At 42.2% G+C, this 19523-nt stretch overlaps 1 protein-coding gene across 1 annotated transcript in view; it reads left to right on the plus strand.

Moving 5' to 3' along the window:
- Positions 1 to 1477: 1477 nt before the first annotated feature.
- The window catches only part of LOC118402794 (mitogen-activated protein kinase kinase kinase 4-like), an 87150-nt gene continuing 69104 nt past the window's right edge, over positions 1478 to 19523 (plus strand). The window contains 1 exon segment of the mRNA XM_052477920.1: positions 1478 to 1757. Within this exon segment, the coding sequence (XP_052333880.1) occupies positions 1483 to 1757 (275 nt within the window). The 5' untranslated portion in view covers positions 1478 to 1482.

The following is a 19523-nucleotide window of genomic DNA, read 5'->3' on the forward strand; positions in this document are numbered from 1 at the left end:
AATTGTAAATGAGAACTTGTTCTCAACTTGCCTACCTGGTTAAATAAAGGTGAAATAAAATAAATAAAATGATCCATGTGTGTTGATTTGGCACTCGAGCATCAAGTGGTGTGCAGACTGCTTTTATATTATTCTTAACAATTTTGCACAAACCAGAAAAAATGCAACAATACGTCTGTGAAACTATATATTCACAGTATTATGAATGGATTGTGGTTTATTTGAAAGCATTTCGTAGTGTGGCTGATTTGACTAACTGCATTAGTACTGTACAAAGTTAGAGGTGCTCTATTTGAAAGATTTCACCGCTCCCCCTACCTCGGACTTCCAGTGGGGAGACCTGAGGTCAACCTACCCCCGCCATCTCGTACTCCTGAGAGGGAGACCTTCCTAGACAGTAGCCTGACAAGCTCACGAACTAGAATCGTGGCGCCCACTCCGACAAGGTTAATTGACCCACAGTCCCACACGGTGACATGATATCATTGACGTGACGTGCAAATGAGCGATAGCAAACCGATCGCGCAAATATCACTATTACAATTTTTTTTGTGCCGCCCCGGGCAAGATGCCACCCTGTGCCCATGTCGCCCATACCTAAATCTGCCACTGGACACCAGAGATTTTTATTCCCTCAACAGAGGGATCCTGACATGTTGCATGTTAAGAAGGTTATTGCTTTGGTTATCAACTGCACGGCGCAAACAGAGTGCGACTGAACGTTTTTTGGGACTCGGAGGCACTACAAGGAAACCCTGTCAATGAATGCTCTGCCCTCAAAGGCACCTGAGCTTGTGTTGTTGGGAAGGGCCTATAAGTAAGTATTTCAGTCAACACCTGTTGTTTCCTAAGCATGTGACAAATACAATTTGATTTGAACTATGAATACATTTTTTTTACTTTCCAGAAATTGAATTTTTGTTTTACTTCACTGTACAGTAGGTGGCGACAATGCACCAGTAGGGTGTATGTAGTCTGCCATTAAACCTCGAAGAAGAAGCATCGTCACCACTTTGTCAAAGATTTTTTATAAATAACCCAAGATAGACCAGAGCCTATCGTTTCCAATGGGAGCACATTAAGGATAGTGGGTAGAACAAGCAAGGAGATCACGAGCTATTGAGATCCTATTAGCGTGTTCTGGCATTTATTTGCATAATTCCGTTAGGGAACGACTGTTTTGTGATGTGCGCTTATGCGATAACAAATGTTTTTGTAAACTTTGGCAAAGGGTAAAGTCTACACAACACAGTTCACTCTGGTTGTTGCAGATTCTAGTTTTGTAAACAGAAAACTCTATGGAGATCAAATGTTTCATCAATCAGGACATTTGCAGAATATCGGTCAAAATCCATTTCCCTTGATAATCTTCTACCACTGCCTGCCACTGGGCTTCCTCTCATCACCATATTTGGTAGTAAGTGGAAACGCCAAACGATGCTTCCATTTACACATCCGGTGAAATATCTGTCTCGCTGTTCAATGTATGACTTGACTGCTGAACGGATGAACTGTACGAGTTGCCGTAGCACTCCTCCTGACTGCTGGAAAGATGGCGGCAGCGCACACCCGGGCGAGCCCCAATTCTGCAGGCGAAAAAAAATCTTAACAGAAAGACACCTTTCGCCCAGCTTTTGCAAAAGGAAAACGTGCAAACAACTATTAAACTTGCATGGTCATGGGTGGTCCCATGCACCACTAGAACCGAGCATTCCCCGACCTGCTATGGAGCCTCCGGATAATAGCGAACCTAGCAGGTAGGCGAATAATCAGTGCTTCTTCGTGAAAAGAAACTACACAGCCGGGGCTTCGTCTGCTGCCACTTTGTGAGCTGAATGTGACAACCCACGCGGGTCAATTGGCGCGCTTGTGCGTCTAAAGGCAACCTACTGTCACATAGTGGTTTGCGTGCAGTCGCAATGTATTTGCAGTGTTAAAAGTTGCAAAGTTTTTGGGAGATACATCTGTTCTCTGAAATATAACTTTGCACTGTGTTTCTATTTGTTGTGGAATTATTGGAGGGATGGGGGAAACGCTTACCTTTTGAAAGAGGTAACTAACTATCTTTGACTTGGCATTCGATTTGCAACATCGAAAGGCAGCTACCTAGCAACTTGCTAGGCTAGCTATGTGGCGAACGTTACTTTAACGGGTCGTTGAGTTAATTCGGTTTTGTCAGTTGCAAATTAACATTGCTCTTCTTTCTTGCAAAGTCTGGTAGCTATTAGCTTTCGTCAGGATTGTGGAAACATTTTCTATATGTACGGTATGCACGAACTTCAATGGAACTCTATTTGAAACATTAATTGAAATGTTTTAATAATTTTCATGAATTGTTAGCCAACGTTAGCTAGCTAGTTATAGTAGCTATCTTTAACCAGTTAACATTAGCTAGGCAGTTCGCTAATTTACTACGCTAGGCTCCACGTCATAACTAGTTATATTTGTTGGGGCATGTATTTTATGATAAAGTGTTGTACTTGCAGCCAAAAAAGTAAGAAATCAGTGGCTAGGCTGATATGCTGTTTTTTTTTGCTATGACTTGAACAGAGAAGATGGGGAAACTACTCATGTTTTGGAATGTATTATTTAGCTTTCCTAGAATTCAAGACTGTTCTCAGCACAGTAGGACAAGCACATAGCTATGGGCTGCCAACACTGGCACATTAACATGATCTCGTTCTAGCAACGCTTATGAAGGTTCAAAACCTTTTTGTGGAACATAGTCAGCTTACTAGCTACAATAGACCACCAATTGCTTAGATTGATTGAACATTTATATTATATGCTAAATTACACACCCATTAATTTCGTGCTTGCTGTTGTATGTGTGATCATTATGTAAACATTGCAAATCACCAGGGGGAAAAATATTAATTCCAAGCTTGAGCTAGTAGGTATTAGTATTGCAGGATATACAATGATGCCTGCTCTTTGTTCGGGAGATAGAATGTTGTTGTTAACTTGTTTCCTGCCTTAAGCTTTTCAGATGCCATTTGTTGTTAACCAGGGATTGATTGCATGTACAGTCAATGTGTATGCTCTGTATTCCACTAGAAAACGGCTTCTGAGTTATTGCTTCCAGCTGATTTTAGTGGAATGTTTTTGTTCTATGTGCTTCTCTTTTGACCCCACACGACGTCATCGGGTTTGTTTGCCCCTGACTCCCGGCGACAGATTCTCTGGAATCCAATGTTATGTCTCTCTCCCTTGAGGCATGCAAGAGTGCCTGGCCTACACTGCACGGGGGACTGAATTTAAATGGATAGAATGATGTTCAGAGTGCTAAAATGTGTTCAATGCTATAGTGTGGTTCTTGATTGGCTGTGTCATCACTTTGATCATACTGGTTGGCTGTGTTTTCAATCCAAGTCTCATGCAAGCACAAGCAGACTTAAATATCTAGTTACTGTACTGCTGCTGTCAGACGAGCCAGGTCCCACATCTCTTTGTGCTCTTTCCAACTCCATTGCACTCCTTGTCAAGCTCAACATGGCAATTAGGTTGTTTTCACACTTGGTCCCTTTCAGGCAAGTTTTGTGAACTCAGTGTGTTTTGTGAATGTTTTTTTTGTGTGAGGTGTGAACACTCAAATAATTCAGACCCTTCAAAAGAGCCCCAACATGAACCAAACTATCTCGAGAGGTGGTCTTTCTGTTCGCTTGAATTCCGTAGTCCTGTTCCCTTTTTTAGGACAACGTGAACACAAAGCTCCCCAGGTTCGCTTGTTGTTCCCCCACACTAGACTACTGCAACACTGTTCCCCCTACCATAAACCCCCACACTAGACTACTGCAACACTGTTCCCCCTACCATAAACCCCCACACTAGACTACTGCAACACCTTCCCCCCACCATAAACCCCCACACTAGACTACTGCAACACCTTTCCCCCACCATAAACCCTCACACTAGACTACTGCAACACCTTTCCCCTACCATAAACCCCCAAACTAGACTACTGCAACAACCACCATAAACTGCCCCACTGGACCATAAACCCCCACACTAGACTACTGCAACACCTTTCCCCTACCATAAACCCCACACTAGACTACTGCAACACTGTTCCCCTACCATAAACCCCCACACTAGACTACTGCAACACTGTTCCCCCTACCATAAACCCCCACACTAGACTACTGCAACACCGTTCCCCTACCATAAACCCCTACACTAGACTACTGCAACACCGTTCCCCTACCATAAACCCCTACACTAGACTACTGCAACACCGTTCCCCCTACCATAAACCCCTACACAAGACTACTGCAACACCTTTCCCCTACCATAAACCCCACACTAGACTACTGCAACACCGTTCCCCCTACCATAAACCCCTAAACTAGACTACTGCAACACCTTTCCCCTACCATAAACCCCTACACTAGACTACTGCAACACCTTTCCCCTACCATAAACCCCTACACAAGACTACTGCAACACCTTTCCCCTACCATAAACCCCTACACTAGACTACTGCAACACCTTTCCCCCACCATAAACCCCTACACTAGACTACTGCAACACCTTTCCCCCTACCATAAACCCCCACACTAGACTACTGCAACACCTTTCCCCCTACCATAAACCCCCACACTAGACTACTGCAACACCTTTCCCCCTACCATAAACCCCCACACTAGACTACTGCAACACCGTTAAACCCCCCTACCATAAACCCCCACACAAGACTACTGCAACATCTTCCCCCTACCATAAACCCCCACACTAGACTACTGCAACACTGTTACCCCTACCATAAACCCCCACACTAGACTACTGCAACACTGTTCCCCTACCATAAACCCCCACACTAGACTACTGCAACACTGTTCCCCCTACCATAAACCCCCACACTAGACTACTGCAACACCGTTCCCCCTACCATAAACCCCCACACTAGACTACTGCAACACCTTTCCCCTACCATAAACCCCCACACTAGACTACTGCAACACTGTTCCCCCTACACCTTTCCCCCTACCATAAACCCCCAAACTAGACTACTGCAACACTGTTCCCCTACCAACCCCCACACTAGACTACTGCAACACCTTTCCCCTACCATAAACCCACACTAGACTACTGCAACACCTTTTCCCCTACCATTACTAGACTACTGCAACACCTTTCCCCCTACCATAAACTGTTCCCCCATCACACTAGACTACTGCAACACTGTTCCCCTACCATAAACCCCCACACTAGACTACTGCAACACTGTTCCCCTACCATAAACCCTCACACTAGACTACTGCAACACTGTTCCCCCTACCATAAACCCCTACACTAGACTACTGCAACACTGTTCCCCCTACCATAAACCCCTACACTAGACTACTGCAACACCTTTCCCCCTACCATAAACCCCTACACTAGACTACTGCAACACCTTTCCCCCTACCATAAACCCCCACACTAGACTACTGCAACACTGTTCCCCCTACCATAAACCCCTACACTAGACTACTGCAACACTGTTCCCCTACCATAAACCCCTACACTAGACTACTGCAACACCTTTCCCCCTACCATAAACCCCCACACTAGACTACTGCAACACCTTTCCCCTACCATAAACCCCCACACAAGACTACTGCAACACCTTTCCCCTACCATAAACCCCCACACTAGACTACTGCAACACCTTTCCCCCACCATAAACCCCTAGACACTGCAGACTACCTGCAACACCTTTCCCCCTACCATAAACCCCCACACTAGACTACTGCAACACCTTTCCCCCTACCATAAACCCCCACACTAGACTACTGCAACACCTTTCCCCCTACCATAAACCCCCACACTAGACTACTGCAACACCGTTCCCCCTACCATAAACCCCCACACTAGACTACTGCAACACCGTTCCCCCTACCATAAACCCCCACACTAGACTACTGCAACACCTTTCCCCCTACCATAAACCCCCACACTAGACTACTGCAACACCGTTCCCCCTACCATAAACCCCCACACTAGACTACTGCAACACCGTTCCCCCTACCATAAACCCCCACACTAGACTACTGCAACACCTTTCCCCTACCATAAACCCCCACACTAGACTACTGCAACACCTTTAAACCCCCCCTACCATAAACCCCCACACTAGACTACTGCAACACCGTTCCCCCTACCATAAACCCCCACACTAGACTACTGCAACACCTTTCCCCCTACTATAAACCCCCACACTAGACTACTGCAACACTGTTCCCCCTACCATAACACCCCACACTAGACTACTGCAACACCTTTCCCCTACCATAAACCCTCACACTAGACTACTGCAACACCGTTCCCCTACCATAAACCCCCACACTAGACTACTGCAACACCTTTCCCCCTACCATAAACCCCACACTAGACTACTGCAACACCTTTCCCCCTACCATAAACCCCCACACTAGACTACTGCAACACCTTTCCCCTACCATAAACCCCTACACTAGACTACTGCAACACCTTTCCCCCTACCATAAACCCCCACACTAGACTACTGCAACACCTTTCCCCCTACCATAAACCCCCACACTAGACTACTGCAACACTGTTCCCCCTACCATAAACCCCCACACTAGACTACTGCAACACCTTTCCCCCTACCATAAACCCCTACACTAGACTACTGCAACACTGTTCCCCCTACCATAAACCCCCACACTAGACTACTGCAACACTGTTCCCCCTACCATAAACCCCTACACTAGACTACTGCAACACCTTTCCCCCTACCATAAACCCCCACACTAGACTACTGCAACACCGTTCCCCCTACCATAAACCCCCACACTAGACTACTGCAACACCTTTCCCCCTACCATAAACCCCCACACTAGACTACTGCAACACCTTTCCCCCTACCATAAACCCCCACACTAGACTACTGCAACACCTTTCCCCCTACCATAAACCCCCACACTAGACTACTGCAACACCGTTCCCCCTACTATAAACCCCCACACTAGACTACTGCAACACCGTTCCCCCTACCATAAACCCCCACACTAGACTACTGCAACACCGTTCCCCCTACCATAAACCCCCACACTAGACTACTGCAACACCGTTCCCCCTACCATAAACCCCCACACTAGACTACTGCAACACCTTTCCCCTACCATAAACCCCCACACTAGACTACTGCAACACCTTTCCCCCTACCATAAACCCTCACACTAGACTACTGCAACACCTTTCCCCCTACCATAAACCCCCACACTAGACTACTGCAACACCTTTCCCCCTACCATAAACCCTCACACTAGACTACTGCAACACCTTTCCCCCTACCATAAACCCCCACACTAGACTACTGCAACACCTTTCCCCCTACCATAAACCCTCATATTGGTGTCCCAAAAGGGAGAAGATAATGATGTGCAGATTAGCAGGGGGAAAAAAAGTGCTGTTTTTAGATATTGATTAGCAATTGTCAAGGATGCACAGAAATTCCCAAGTAAACTCAGCAAAAAAAGAAACATCCTCTCACTGTCAACTGTTCATTTTCAGCAAACTTAACATGTGTAAATATTTGTATGAACATAACAAGATTCAACATCTGAGACATAAACTGAAGAAGTTCTACAGACATGTGACTAACAGAAATTTAATGTGTCCCTGAACTTGTGGGGGGGGGGTCAAAATCAAAAGTAAGTCAGTATCTGATGTGGCCACCAGCTGCATTAAGTACTGCAGTGCATCCTCCTCATGGACTGCACCAGATTTGCCCGTTCTTGCAGTAAGATGTTACCCCACTCTTCCACCAAGGCAAGTTCCCGGACATTTCTGGGGAGAATGGCCCTCACCCTCCGATCCAACAGGTCCAAACTGTTGCATATACCTGGACTCTGCTTGCACTGAATGCAAGAGAAGTGACACAGTTTCACTAGTTAATATTGCCTGCTAACATGCATTTATTTTAACTAAAATATGCAGGTTTAACAAAATATACTACTGTGTATTGATTTAAGACATTGATGTTTATGGTTAGGTACATTTGTGCAGCCAATGTTCTTTTTTTGCGAATGCACTTTTGTTAATAAATCACCCTTTTGGGAAAGATGAAGTAGGCTGTGATTTGATGATAAATTAACAGGCACCGCATTGATTATATGCAACGCAGGACAAGCTAATTAACCTAGCCCTCAGTCCAGCCTATTGTGGACATTCTGAGCAGTGATGGAGGGATTGTGCGTTCCTGGTGTAACTCAGGCAGTTGTAGTTGCCATCCTGTACCTGTCCCACAGGTGTGATGTTCGGATGTACTGATCCTGTGCAGGTGTTACACGTGGTCTTCCACTGCGAGGATGATCAGCTGTCCGTCCTGTCTCCCTGTAGCGCTGTCTTATGCATCTCACATTACAGACAGTGCAATTTATTTCCCTGGCCACATCTGCAGTCCTCATGCCTCCTTGCAGCATGCCTAAGGCACATTCACGCAGATGAGCAGGGACCCTGGGCATCTTTCTTTTGGTGTTTTTCAGAGTCTGTAGAAAGGCCTCTTTAGTGTCCAAAGTTGTCATAACTGTGATCTTAATTGCCTCCTGTCTGTAAGCTGTTAGCGTCTTAACGACCGTTCCACAGGTGCATGTTCATTAATTGTTTATGGTTCATTGAACAAGCATGGGAAACGGTGTTTAAACCCCTTACAATGAGGATCTGTGAAGTTATTGGGATTTTTACAAATTATCTTTGAAAGACACGGTCCTGAAAAAGGCAGTAGTTAGTGTAGTTTCTGGTTCAGATTATTTGTTTGCAATATGTGACCCCACTTTATATACTCTTGTTATTTTACTGCTGCTCTTTAATTACTTGTTACTTTTTAAAAATCTGTATTTTATTGTTTAACTGCATTGTTGGTTAGGGGCTCGTAAGTAAGCATTTCACTAAGGTGTACCTGTTGTATTCGGCGCATGTGATGAACAGAAATTTGATTTGATCTTTCAGACTTTTGTTCGATTGTGGTTTTTGAATAGTGTGAGAAGACTATGTATTTGGTGAGAATCACAACATACTGTATGGTACAAAATCTGTTATAGCTCTTAAAGGGCAGTAACCGATATTGGGTTTACATTTGTCAATTATAACATTATTTAATCAGCAGTTATTCTTATGCTATTTATTATTTTACAATATTTACATGTTAATAGTATCTTCTGATTTACAATTGTCTCATATTTGAACTAAATGCAATCTATTAGCTTCCAAAATGTAAGTTGGCATATCTAGCTGTCCGATAATACGTTCTGATGAAATGGCTTGTCCTGCACTTTGACAAATCCCGGAGTGTGTTGATTGAATGTTGTAAAAATGTATTTTTTTCCTTTCTAAACATAGCAATGTGAATGCAAAGATGATTCGGACCACAAAACGGGTGAAGTGAACTGTCAAAAGAGCTGAGTCCTCATTCAAACCAATGGCAGTGTGAATACAAAGAAAATTGAGTTCTTTAGCTCTTTATTTAATTTTTTATTTTTTTTACCAGAGTTCACTTTAAAGAGGACTCCAATCGGTTCTTTTAAAGAGGACCATGTGTACTGCATTTGCGTAACAGGCAGTCTCCTTATGGAGTGCAACGAGAGAGAGGCAGGTCGTTATTGAGTTGGACTAGTTAACTTAAGGTTGCAAGATTTGATCCCCCGAGCTGACAAGTTGAAAATCTGTCTTTCTGCCCCTGAACAAGGCAGTTAAACCCACCGTTCCTAGGCTGTCATTGAAAATAAGAATGTGTTCTTAACTGACTTGCCTAGTTAAATAAAGATTAAATAAAGGTGTGGGGGGAAAAAATCGGCAAATCGCCGCCCAAAAATACAGATTTCCGATTGTTATGAAAACTTGAAATCGACCCTAATTAATCGGCCATTCAGATTAATCGGTCGACCTCTAATCTTTATACCCCAAACCATTGGTTTCAAATATTTTATGAGTAGACTTTGCTATTCTCTTCTTCAACAAATCACTGTTGCTCCAATTAAGGCCAGTATGCATTGAAACACAAGGATAGTTTGATATCCCTAATATTCAATCAACATGAGCATAAATTATTTTTGTTCAGATTTTAAGTTGATTTAAAACACACAAACTACCATTATGCATATGGGGCATCTACCCATGGTGCCTTTACCAAGATTCGAAACAATTAGCAATCATTGTGCTCAGAATGTTGATGCAGAATTATAGGTTTGAGAGATATCAGAGAAACAAAAACCAGGGGTGGTGGATAAAAATGCAAACAAATGAGAGCGAAGAAGACTATTGGGAGACTACTCCTGTCTTTCTTTCATTCATCCAGGTGAATCTGTTTTGTCCACCTGTACTTTATTTAATACACAGAGTGGGAGATTGAAACTGTCTTCAGATATGCCTTAGGAAGATGAGTTGTACTAATTAACAAGAATAGCAGTACTGCAAATGTGAATTAGCTTTCAGATAATTCCTAAAAAGTTGTGTCCTGGTCTTTGTTGCATGGCTTCTTATCCACAGAGGGCCAGTGTGGGTGCAGGTTTGTGTTCTAAGCAGTAACACACCTGATTCGACTAATGTCTTGATTGAAGTCTGATTATTTGAATCAGGCGTGTACTGGTCAGCAAGAACAAAAGCCCAAGTCCACTTTGTTCTATGTGGATACAATTGGACACCCCCCTGTTTTAAGTGCTACTTTCATGATGAATAGCAATGATCATTTTATTATAGGGGTGATTCATATAATGTAATTTTATATAAGAAGTGTCAGTTTGTAAGTTTTCAACATTGATTGTTTAAGAGGTGGGCTTATTTGGAACACCCATGGGTTTAAGGCGTACAGTCGGAACCCATTAAGCCCAGTCCGGACTTCTCACACATTTATTAAAACACGTAAGTAAAGTCATAACTTCAAGAGATTTAAATGTTTGTCTCATTAAAACATGAGATGAATCTTTATATTTTATATCCACTTTTCTAACATACTGCTCTCATTTTTGTAAGAAATGTCAACTCAGATTTTGGTGGGCTTAATAGGTATACTTACCCTGCTCATGGTTATGCAGCTGCAGCGTATGGGTGGGGACTGGGGAACTTGAAGTTCCTCTCTTCCAGGAATCAGTTTGTGCACTGCAGGCTCATTGTATTTTTGTCCTAACTCATTTGCTGCATCCTACATTGCTCCCTATTACCCTTATAGTGCACTACTCTGGTCAAAAGCAGTGCACTATATAGGGAATAGGGTGACATTTTGGACTAGGACATAAACATGCCCTGCATGCAAGGCACTTACTGGAGGGCCCTCTGGTTTTGACCAATGTTTTTCCGGAAAAGCGGGGAAAACCTCAAAGGCTGGAACTGGGATTGCTTTCGGCTTGAATATTATAGCAATGATGTCATATTGTCAATAGTAGAGTTCCAAGTTCCAACAAAGCTGCCCTCTCCTCCCCCCTCTAGAGTCCCTGGCTGCATCCCAAATGGGGAAATGTCACCCGATTCCCTTTAGGTCCTGTTCAAAAGTAGTGCACTATGTAGGGAATAGGGTGCCCTTTGGGACGCAACCCCTCTCTGTCCGGCATGTGCAGAACATAGAGGGAGAGCGACAAACAAACAACAAGGAACATGATTGTGCAACACTATCTGCCTGCTCGAGTTAAGGTCACCCCTGTCCCTGACTGTGTAAGACAAGATGATTTGCAAACATGTTTAAAAATGCATGCACAGCACTCACTAACTTCTCATGCCAACCATTGCAAGGAGGAACAGGACAGATCTTTTGTCAGAGCTTTCTTGCTATTTGGTCCTCTGGCTGGGCAAGTAACATTCAGGCACTCTCGCATGCATTCCAGGGATTTCAGGATGTGGTGTAGTCCTGCGTAGAGGAGAGGATAGTAGCCTCATGGCCCGACGCATGAGGAACCTGTGGCTAGAACTCATTAATGCAACACACTGGAACCCCCCCAGGCTAGCACTCATAAACTTTGGCTGACACTTGGTATTTTTTAAATTCTCTCACAGTCTCACTTTCGCTATTTCTTTTTTTCTTGTCTCTCTCTCTTTACCCCTATCTGTCTCTCTCTCTCATAAACAGTTGCTGCACCTGTTTGTGCATGCGTGAAAAAGACTGGTTGCGTGTCATGCCACCATGTGATTCAGGAAGGAAGGTTATTCAGGCCATCATCATTACATGATTGTCTGTTTACATTGTGCCTTGGCTAGCACAGGTCGGTGTTAGCGGGTAGGGCAAGCTTTTCATAGTTTTACTTTAATTATCGTATTGTCTGCCAAGGCTGTGGTTGTTGACTAGGCCTAGCTCTGGATGGACTTGGGTTGTAAGTGTACTACTGTTTTTGTGTTGTGAGTCCAGAGGATGCACCGTTTAGACCCTATGTTCTCCCATGGATCTAAAGCAGCGGCAAGGCATTCCACTCCAGGCCGTGCTGTTCTAGATTAAGCTGGTCTCTCAGGGGTTGCAGTGTTCTGTTTCAGTGTTGTCATAAGTATTGCGCAGCATGTAGCACACAAATGATGACTGTTCCTTTTTGCAAAATGATTTTGCCCAGGGTTCAAGCCCATTCTTCATGTTATCCAAACATGATGTAGTGTGTGTGTGTGTGTGTGTACTGCATGCATGCACAGGTGTGGGGCTGTGCTGTGCACTGTGTGTTTGGGGTCCAATGTGTCTGTCCGGGTGGCGTCAGTCACACTGTTTCCTGAGCAGGGTGGGGTCAGGTTTGTCCTGTTCTGTTTTCTTTTTGTATTATTCAGATTCTGCGGTCATTCTGCTGGTTTTATAGAGAATGATGTTGAGGAGCTACAGATGCATGCAGCAAAGGAATAGTAACATCATTGGTTAACTTGCATAGAGTAAAAAAATAAAAGCTCAATTGCACCCTTCAGTCTAGAGGTCGACCGATTTTAATCGGAATGGCCGATTTTTTTTTTTTAAATTAGGGCCAATTTTCAAGTTTTCATAAACGGTCATGTTGGATGCAGATTTTGCCTTTTTTAAAAACATATTTTAGAACGTCTTTATTTAACTAGACAAGTCAGTTAAGAACACATTCTTATTTTCAATGACTGCCTAGGAACGGTGGGTTAACTGCCTTGTTCAGGGGCAGAACGACAGATCTTTACCATGTCAGCTCAGAGATTCAATCTTGCAACCTTACGGTTAACTAGTCCAATGCTCTAACCACCTGCCTCACGAGGAGCCCGCCTGTTACGAGATTGCAGTAAGAGGTAAGGTAAGTTGTCAGCTAGCATTAAACATCTTATAGATTGTTTTTATCATAATCACTAGTTATAACTACACATGGTTGATATTACTAGTTTATCTAGCGTGTCCTGCGTCGCATATAATCCCTGTGGTGCGCATTCGCTGAAAAAGGACTGTCGTTGCTCCAACATGTACCTAACCATAAACACCAATGCCTTTCTTAAAATCAGTACACAGAAGTGTATATATATTTTTAAACCTGCATATTTAGCTAAAAGAAATCCAGGTTAGCAGGCAATATTAACCAGGTGAAATTGTCACTTCTCTGGCGTTCATTGCACGCAGAGTCAGGGTATATGCAACAGTTTGGGCAGCCGGGCTCATTGCGAACTAATTTGCCAGAATTTTACGTAATTATGACATAACATTTAAGGTTGTGCAATGCAACAGGAATATTTAGACTGATGGATGCCACCCGTTATATAAAATACGGAACAGTTCCGTATTTCACTGAAAGAATAAACGTCTTGTTTTCTAAATGATAGTTTCCGGATTTGACCACCTAAGGCTCGTATTTCTGTGTTATTATAATTCATTTGATAGCGCAGTCTGACTGAGCGGTGGCAGGCAGCAGCGGGCTCATAAGCATTCATTCTAACAGCACTTTCCTGTGTTTGCCAGCAGCTCTTCAATGCTCTAAGCATTTTTTGTTGCGTTGCCTACAGTCGGAAAGGAAAGGCAGCATGCACACCACATAGATGCATGAGTTGTGACTGTCTGAAAAGTAGAGGCCTTGCCAGGCATATCACAATATTTCAAAATTCAATCACGGGAATACATAGTTTGGAAAGCAAATGGCTATTGCTGTAAAGGGAAGACATTTACATTACATTTAAGTCATTTAGCAGACGCTCTTATCCAGAGCGACTTACAAATTGGTGACAATGAAAATACTCATCTGTCTTTTAATTATCAAAATTGTCATTTGAATTGAGCGAACAACACTAGGTCTATAGCCTACAGTATCTTACTGGCACCAGTGGAGAGCATCAGCTATGTCCCCGGTCAGTGCTATTAAGTTTGTTTTTTGACAATTTCCTCCTCCAGCTTTAGATGAATGTCATATTGTATTTGTCTCCCCTTTTTGTAGGCCAATTTTATATGGACATTTTTATTGATCTGTTTGTCAGTGTCTGCAGAGTAGGCAAAATCAACTAAAAATAGCTTGGTTAATAACTCTTGAATTAAATGTCAGATTAAATTATTAATGATTATTTCTATACATCTTCTACCTGGTTTAAGTTCAGACTGCGCTTTTTCTTTCATAAATATATTGTTTTACACCTGCAACCCATTCTAAACCTCCGGTCGTGACCTACAAGTTGAGACTGCTCTACGCTTTTTAAAATGTGCTCAGCCATATAAGTCTTTTTTTTATTTTTTTGTGAACAGTGATTGTTATATTATTTAGGCTAAACTATCACTATCCACTCTACTCGGCCTACTATTTGTAATGTGATATCTTACATACTCTTTAAGTCTGCAAATGTGGTGATAGTGCATTTTTATGGTGAAAATGTGATTTTCCCCAACTGGAAACTCATGCGCTGCCCTATGCATAAGCTAGTGATTTTGCTGTTTGTTAGTTGGCTGAGGAAAAGTAAATGTGAACAGTAAATCTTCAAAGTGCGCAGTAAGGGCGTACGTCATTTCATCTTCGACGCATGTTCTGTTAACATCTTACTCCTACCCGACACGCAGGCGTCCCATCTAGACATCTGGAAATGCAAATGCGTTACGCTAAATGCTAATAGCACTCGTTAAACCTCAAACGTTCATTAAAATACACATGCAGGGTACTGAATTAAAGCTACACTCGTTGTGAATCCAGCCAACAAGTCAGAATTTTAAAATGCTTTTTGGCGAAAGCATGAGAAGCTATTATCTGATAGCATGTAACACCCCAAAAGACCCTCAGGGGACATAAACAAAATAATTAGCATAGTCGAGGGCTACACAACGCACAAATAGAATGTCAAAGGTAATGAATGTTTTATAATCTTTGTTGGCACTCCTAGATGTCCCATAAACATCACTATTGGGTCTTTTTTTTGTTTAAATCGGTAAATATATAGCCTAGATATCGATCTATGTGATCAAGGGGGAAAAAAACGTTTTTTAACGCAACGTAATTTTTTTAAATTAAAAAAGTCGATGATAAACTTTCACAAAACACTTCGAAATACTTTTGTAACGCAACTTTAGGTATTAGTAAACATTAATAATCTATCAAATTGATCACGAGGCGATGTATATTCTATAGCTGTACGTCTGGAAATAATGTCCGGGTAAATCTCAACCAAAATATCCAGTCGGAGACCGGAAGAAATGCGCTTCCTTGTGTCCGTTTGACCAAGAAACAAATCATAGGCAAATGACAAGACTGTTGACATTGTGTGGAAGCTGTAGGTATTGCAACCTCGGCCCCATTTAATGTGGTTCCCATTCAACAACACGGTCAAGCGGCGCATGGATATATTTCCCCCATTTTCAGTGATCAGATTTTCCTGCGCTTTTCGATGAAACTCACGTTCTGTTATAGTCACAGCCGTGATTTAACCAGTTTTATAAACGTCTGAGTGTTTTCTATCCACACATACTAATCATATGCATATACTATATTCCTGGCCTGAGTAACAGGGCGCTGAAATGTTGCACGATTTTTAACAGAATGTTCGAAAAATTAGGGGGTAGGAGTAACAGGTTAATGAGTTACCGTAATCTAAATGTGATTTCTGTCCTTCTGAGCACTGTGGGTAGATGCCCTGTCTCAACGCAGCTTTGAAATGTGAGGAGAGGGTCCTGGCACCAAAATCATTTGGATGGACTCCATCATTCCTGTAGAGCAGTGGTTCCCAAATGTCTTATAGTCCCGTACCCCTTCAAACATTCAACTGCCAGCTACGTACCCCCTCTAGCACGAGGGTCAGCCACACACACACTATACGACACATTTTTTAAACATAAGAATGGGTGTGAATTTGTCACAACCCAGCTTGTGAGAAGTGACAAAGAGCTCTTATAGGACCAGGGCACAAATAAACATATAATTAATCATTTAGCTCTATTTAGTCATCTTGCATATAAAAGCTCATTTGTTCATCAAATTGTGAATAATGCACCACAGGTTAATGAGAAGGGTGTGCTTGAAAGGAGGCACATAACTCTGCAATGTTGGGTTGTATTGGAGAGAGTCTCAGTCATAAATCATTTTCCACACACAGTCTGTGCCTGTATTTAGTTTTCATGCTAGTGAGGGGGAAGAATACACTCTCACATTGGTACGTGGTTGCAAAGGGCGTCTGTCTTAACTTATTGATATACCCACCCTGTTAGCGGGATCTTTTTCGTCAACCACCGCTTAATTGCAGAGCGCCAAATTCTAATTAACCTCTAGCGTCGAGCAATCCCGTATCCGGGAGCGTAATCATAGCCTCAAGCTCATTACCATAACGCAACGTTTCCTATTCATGAAAATCGCAAATGATATAAATATATTGAAACAAGCTTAGCCTTTTGTTAACAACACTGTCATCTCAGATTTTCAAAATATGTTTTAACCAAAGCTACACAAGCATTTGTGTAAGAGTATTGATAGCCTAGCATAGCATTAAGCCTAGCATTCAGCAGGCAACATTTTCACAAAAACAAGAAAAGCATTCAAATAAAATCATTTACCTTTGAAGAACTTTGGATGTTTTCAATGACGAGACTCAGATGGCAAATGTTCATTTTTTCCCCAAAATATTATGTGTAAGAGAAATAGCTCAGTTGTTCATCACGTTTGGCTAAGAAAATAAGAAAAAAAAAAACGAAAATGCAGTCAACACAACGCCAAACTTTTTTCCAATTTAGCTCCATAATATCGACAAACATGGCAAACATTGTTTAGAATCAATCCTCAAAGGTGTTTTTCACAATTCTATTAGATGAAAAATCATTCCTGGCAGTCGGTTTCTCATCCGAGGCAAACGGAAAAATACTGCAGCTGGAGATTACGCAATAATTGCAACGGAGGACACCAAGCGACCACCTGGTAGATGTAGTCTCTTATGGTCAATCTTCCAATGATATGCCTACAAATAAGTCACAATTCTGCAGACACATTGGCGAACACGTGGAAAAGGTAAGCTGACTCCTAGCTCCTCCACAGCCATATAAGGAAGGAGTCATTGCCATGAGGCGGTTTCAAAAAATGCGGCACATCCTGATTGTAATTTATCTGGGTTTTTTTCATCAGTTCTGTGGCACTCGCAGACAATATCTTTGCAGTTTTGGAAACATCAGTGTTTTCTTTCCAAAGCTGTCAATTATATGCATAGTCAAGCATCTTTTCTTGACAAAATATCTGGTTTAAAACGGGAACGTTTGTCATCCAAAAATTAAAATCGCGCCCCCTATATCCAAGAAGTTAAATGACTAAATATTTAATTTTCATGAAATCACAAGTGCAATATAGCAAAACACAGCTTAGCTTGTTAATCCACCTGGTGTGTCAGGTTTCAATAAAGCTTTTTGGCGAAAGCATACCAACCGTTTATGTAAGCACATCTCTATCAGTAGACACAATATTGCAAACAGCTAGCAGCCAAGTAGATTGGTCAAGAATGTCAGAAAAGCAATAAATTAAATCGCTTACCTTTGATCTTCGGATGTTTGCACTCACGAGACTCCCAGTTACACAATACATGTTCCTTTTGTTCCATAAATATGTATTTTTATATCCAAAATAACACGTCAACCAAATGGAGGTATGTTCGTAGAAACACTTCAAACGTTTTTTCTAATCAATCCTCAGGTTGTTTTTACAATATAATGAATAATATATCAACTGGGAAAATAGCTTTTTCAATAGTAGAGAGAGAATGGTTGCACCAAGCTGTTGCACATTCAAAACGCTGCTGACACCCAGCCATACAATGACGCAATGTAATCTTTCTCGCTCATTTTTCAAAATAAAAGCCTGAAACTGTCTAAAGACTGTTCACGCCATGGGAAAAGGAATCTGGTTGATATCCCTTTTAAATGGAGCGAAGGCAGGCATGGAACATGGAGCTTTCAAAATAGAAGCCACGTCCTGGTTTGCTTTTTTCCCTCAGGTTTTCACCTGCAATATCAGTTCTGTTATACTCAGACAATATTTTGACAGCTTTGGAAACTTTTGTGTTTTCTATCCTAATCTGACAATTATATTCATATTCTAGATTCTGAGCCGGAGAAATAGGCAGTTTAATTTGGGTACGTTTTTCATCCAAACATCAAAATACTGCCCCCTACACTCAAGAGGTTTTAACAGCGTGATTTGCCACGGCAGGACACTGAGCACAGCCTTACCCAGATATCTGTCAGTGGCTTCTGATTAAATTACATTCTCACAGAACCGCTTGTTGCAATTTTGATGAGGCTCTCTTCAGATATCGGTAAGTGGACTGGAGGCAGGGCGTGACAGGGATAATGAATACAGTGTGTGTGTGTGTGTGTGTGTGTGTGTGTCGTCTGTTTCGGGAAAGTACAGTGGGGCAAAAAGGTATTTAGTCAGCCACCAATTGTGCAAGTTCTCCCACTTTTAAAAAGATGAGGCCTGTAATTTATCATAGGTACACTTCAACTATGACAGACAAAATGAGAGAGAAAAATCCAGATTCACATTGTAGGATTTTTAATGAATTTATTTGAAAATTATGGTAGAAAATAAGTATTTGGTCACCTACAAACAAGCAAGATTTCTGGCTCTCACAGACCTGTAACTTCTTCTTTAACCTCTAGTGACACCCCATCCCGTGAACAGGACTAATTAGCATAACGCAAGGACATAAATCTTCCTATTCATGAAAATCACAAGTGAAATATATTGGAACACAGCTTAGCCTTTTGTTAATCACCCTGTCATCTCAGATTTTCAAAATATGCTTTACAGCCAAAGCTAGATGAGCAATTGTGAGTATCGATAGCCTAGCATAGCATTATGCCTTGCTAGCGGCAGGCAACCTTGTCACAAATCAGAAAAGCAATCAAATTAAATCGTTTACCTTTGATGAACTTCGGATGTTTTCACTCACGAGACTCCCAGGTAGATAGCCAAAGTTCATTTTTTCCCCCCCAAATATTATTTTTGTAGGTGAAATAGCTCAGTTTGTTCTTCACGTTTGGCTGAGAAATCGACCGGAAATTGCGGTCACGACAACCCCGAAAAATATTCCAATTTAGCTCCATACAATCGACAGAAACATGGCAAACGTTGTTTAGAATATCTATACGATAATATATCCACCGG

The sequence above is a fragment of the Oncorhynchus keta genome, chromosome 24 (assembly GCF_023373465.1).
Source record: "Oncorhynchus keta strain PuntledgeMale-10-30-2019 chromosome 24, Oket_V2, whole genome shotgun sequence".
NCBI classification, from domain to species: Eukaryota; Metazoa; Chordata; class Actinopteri; order Salmoniformes; family Salmonidae; genus Oncorhynchus; species Oncorhynchus keta.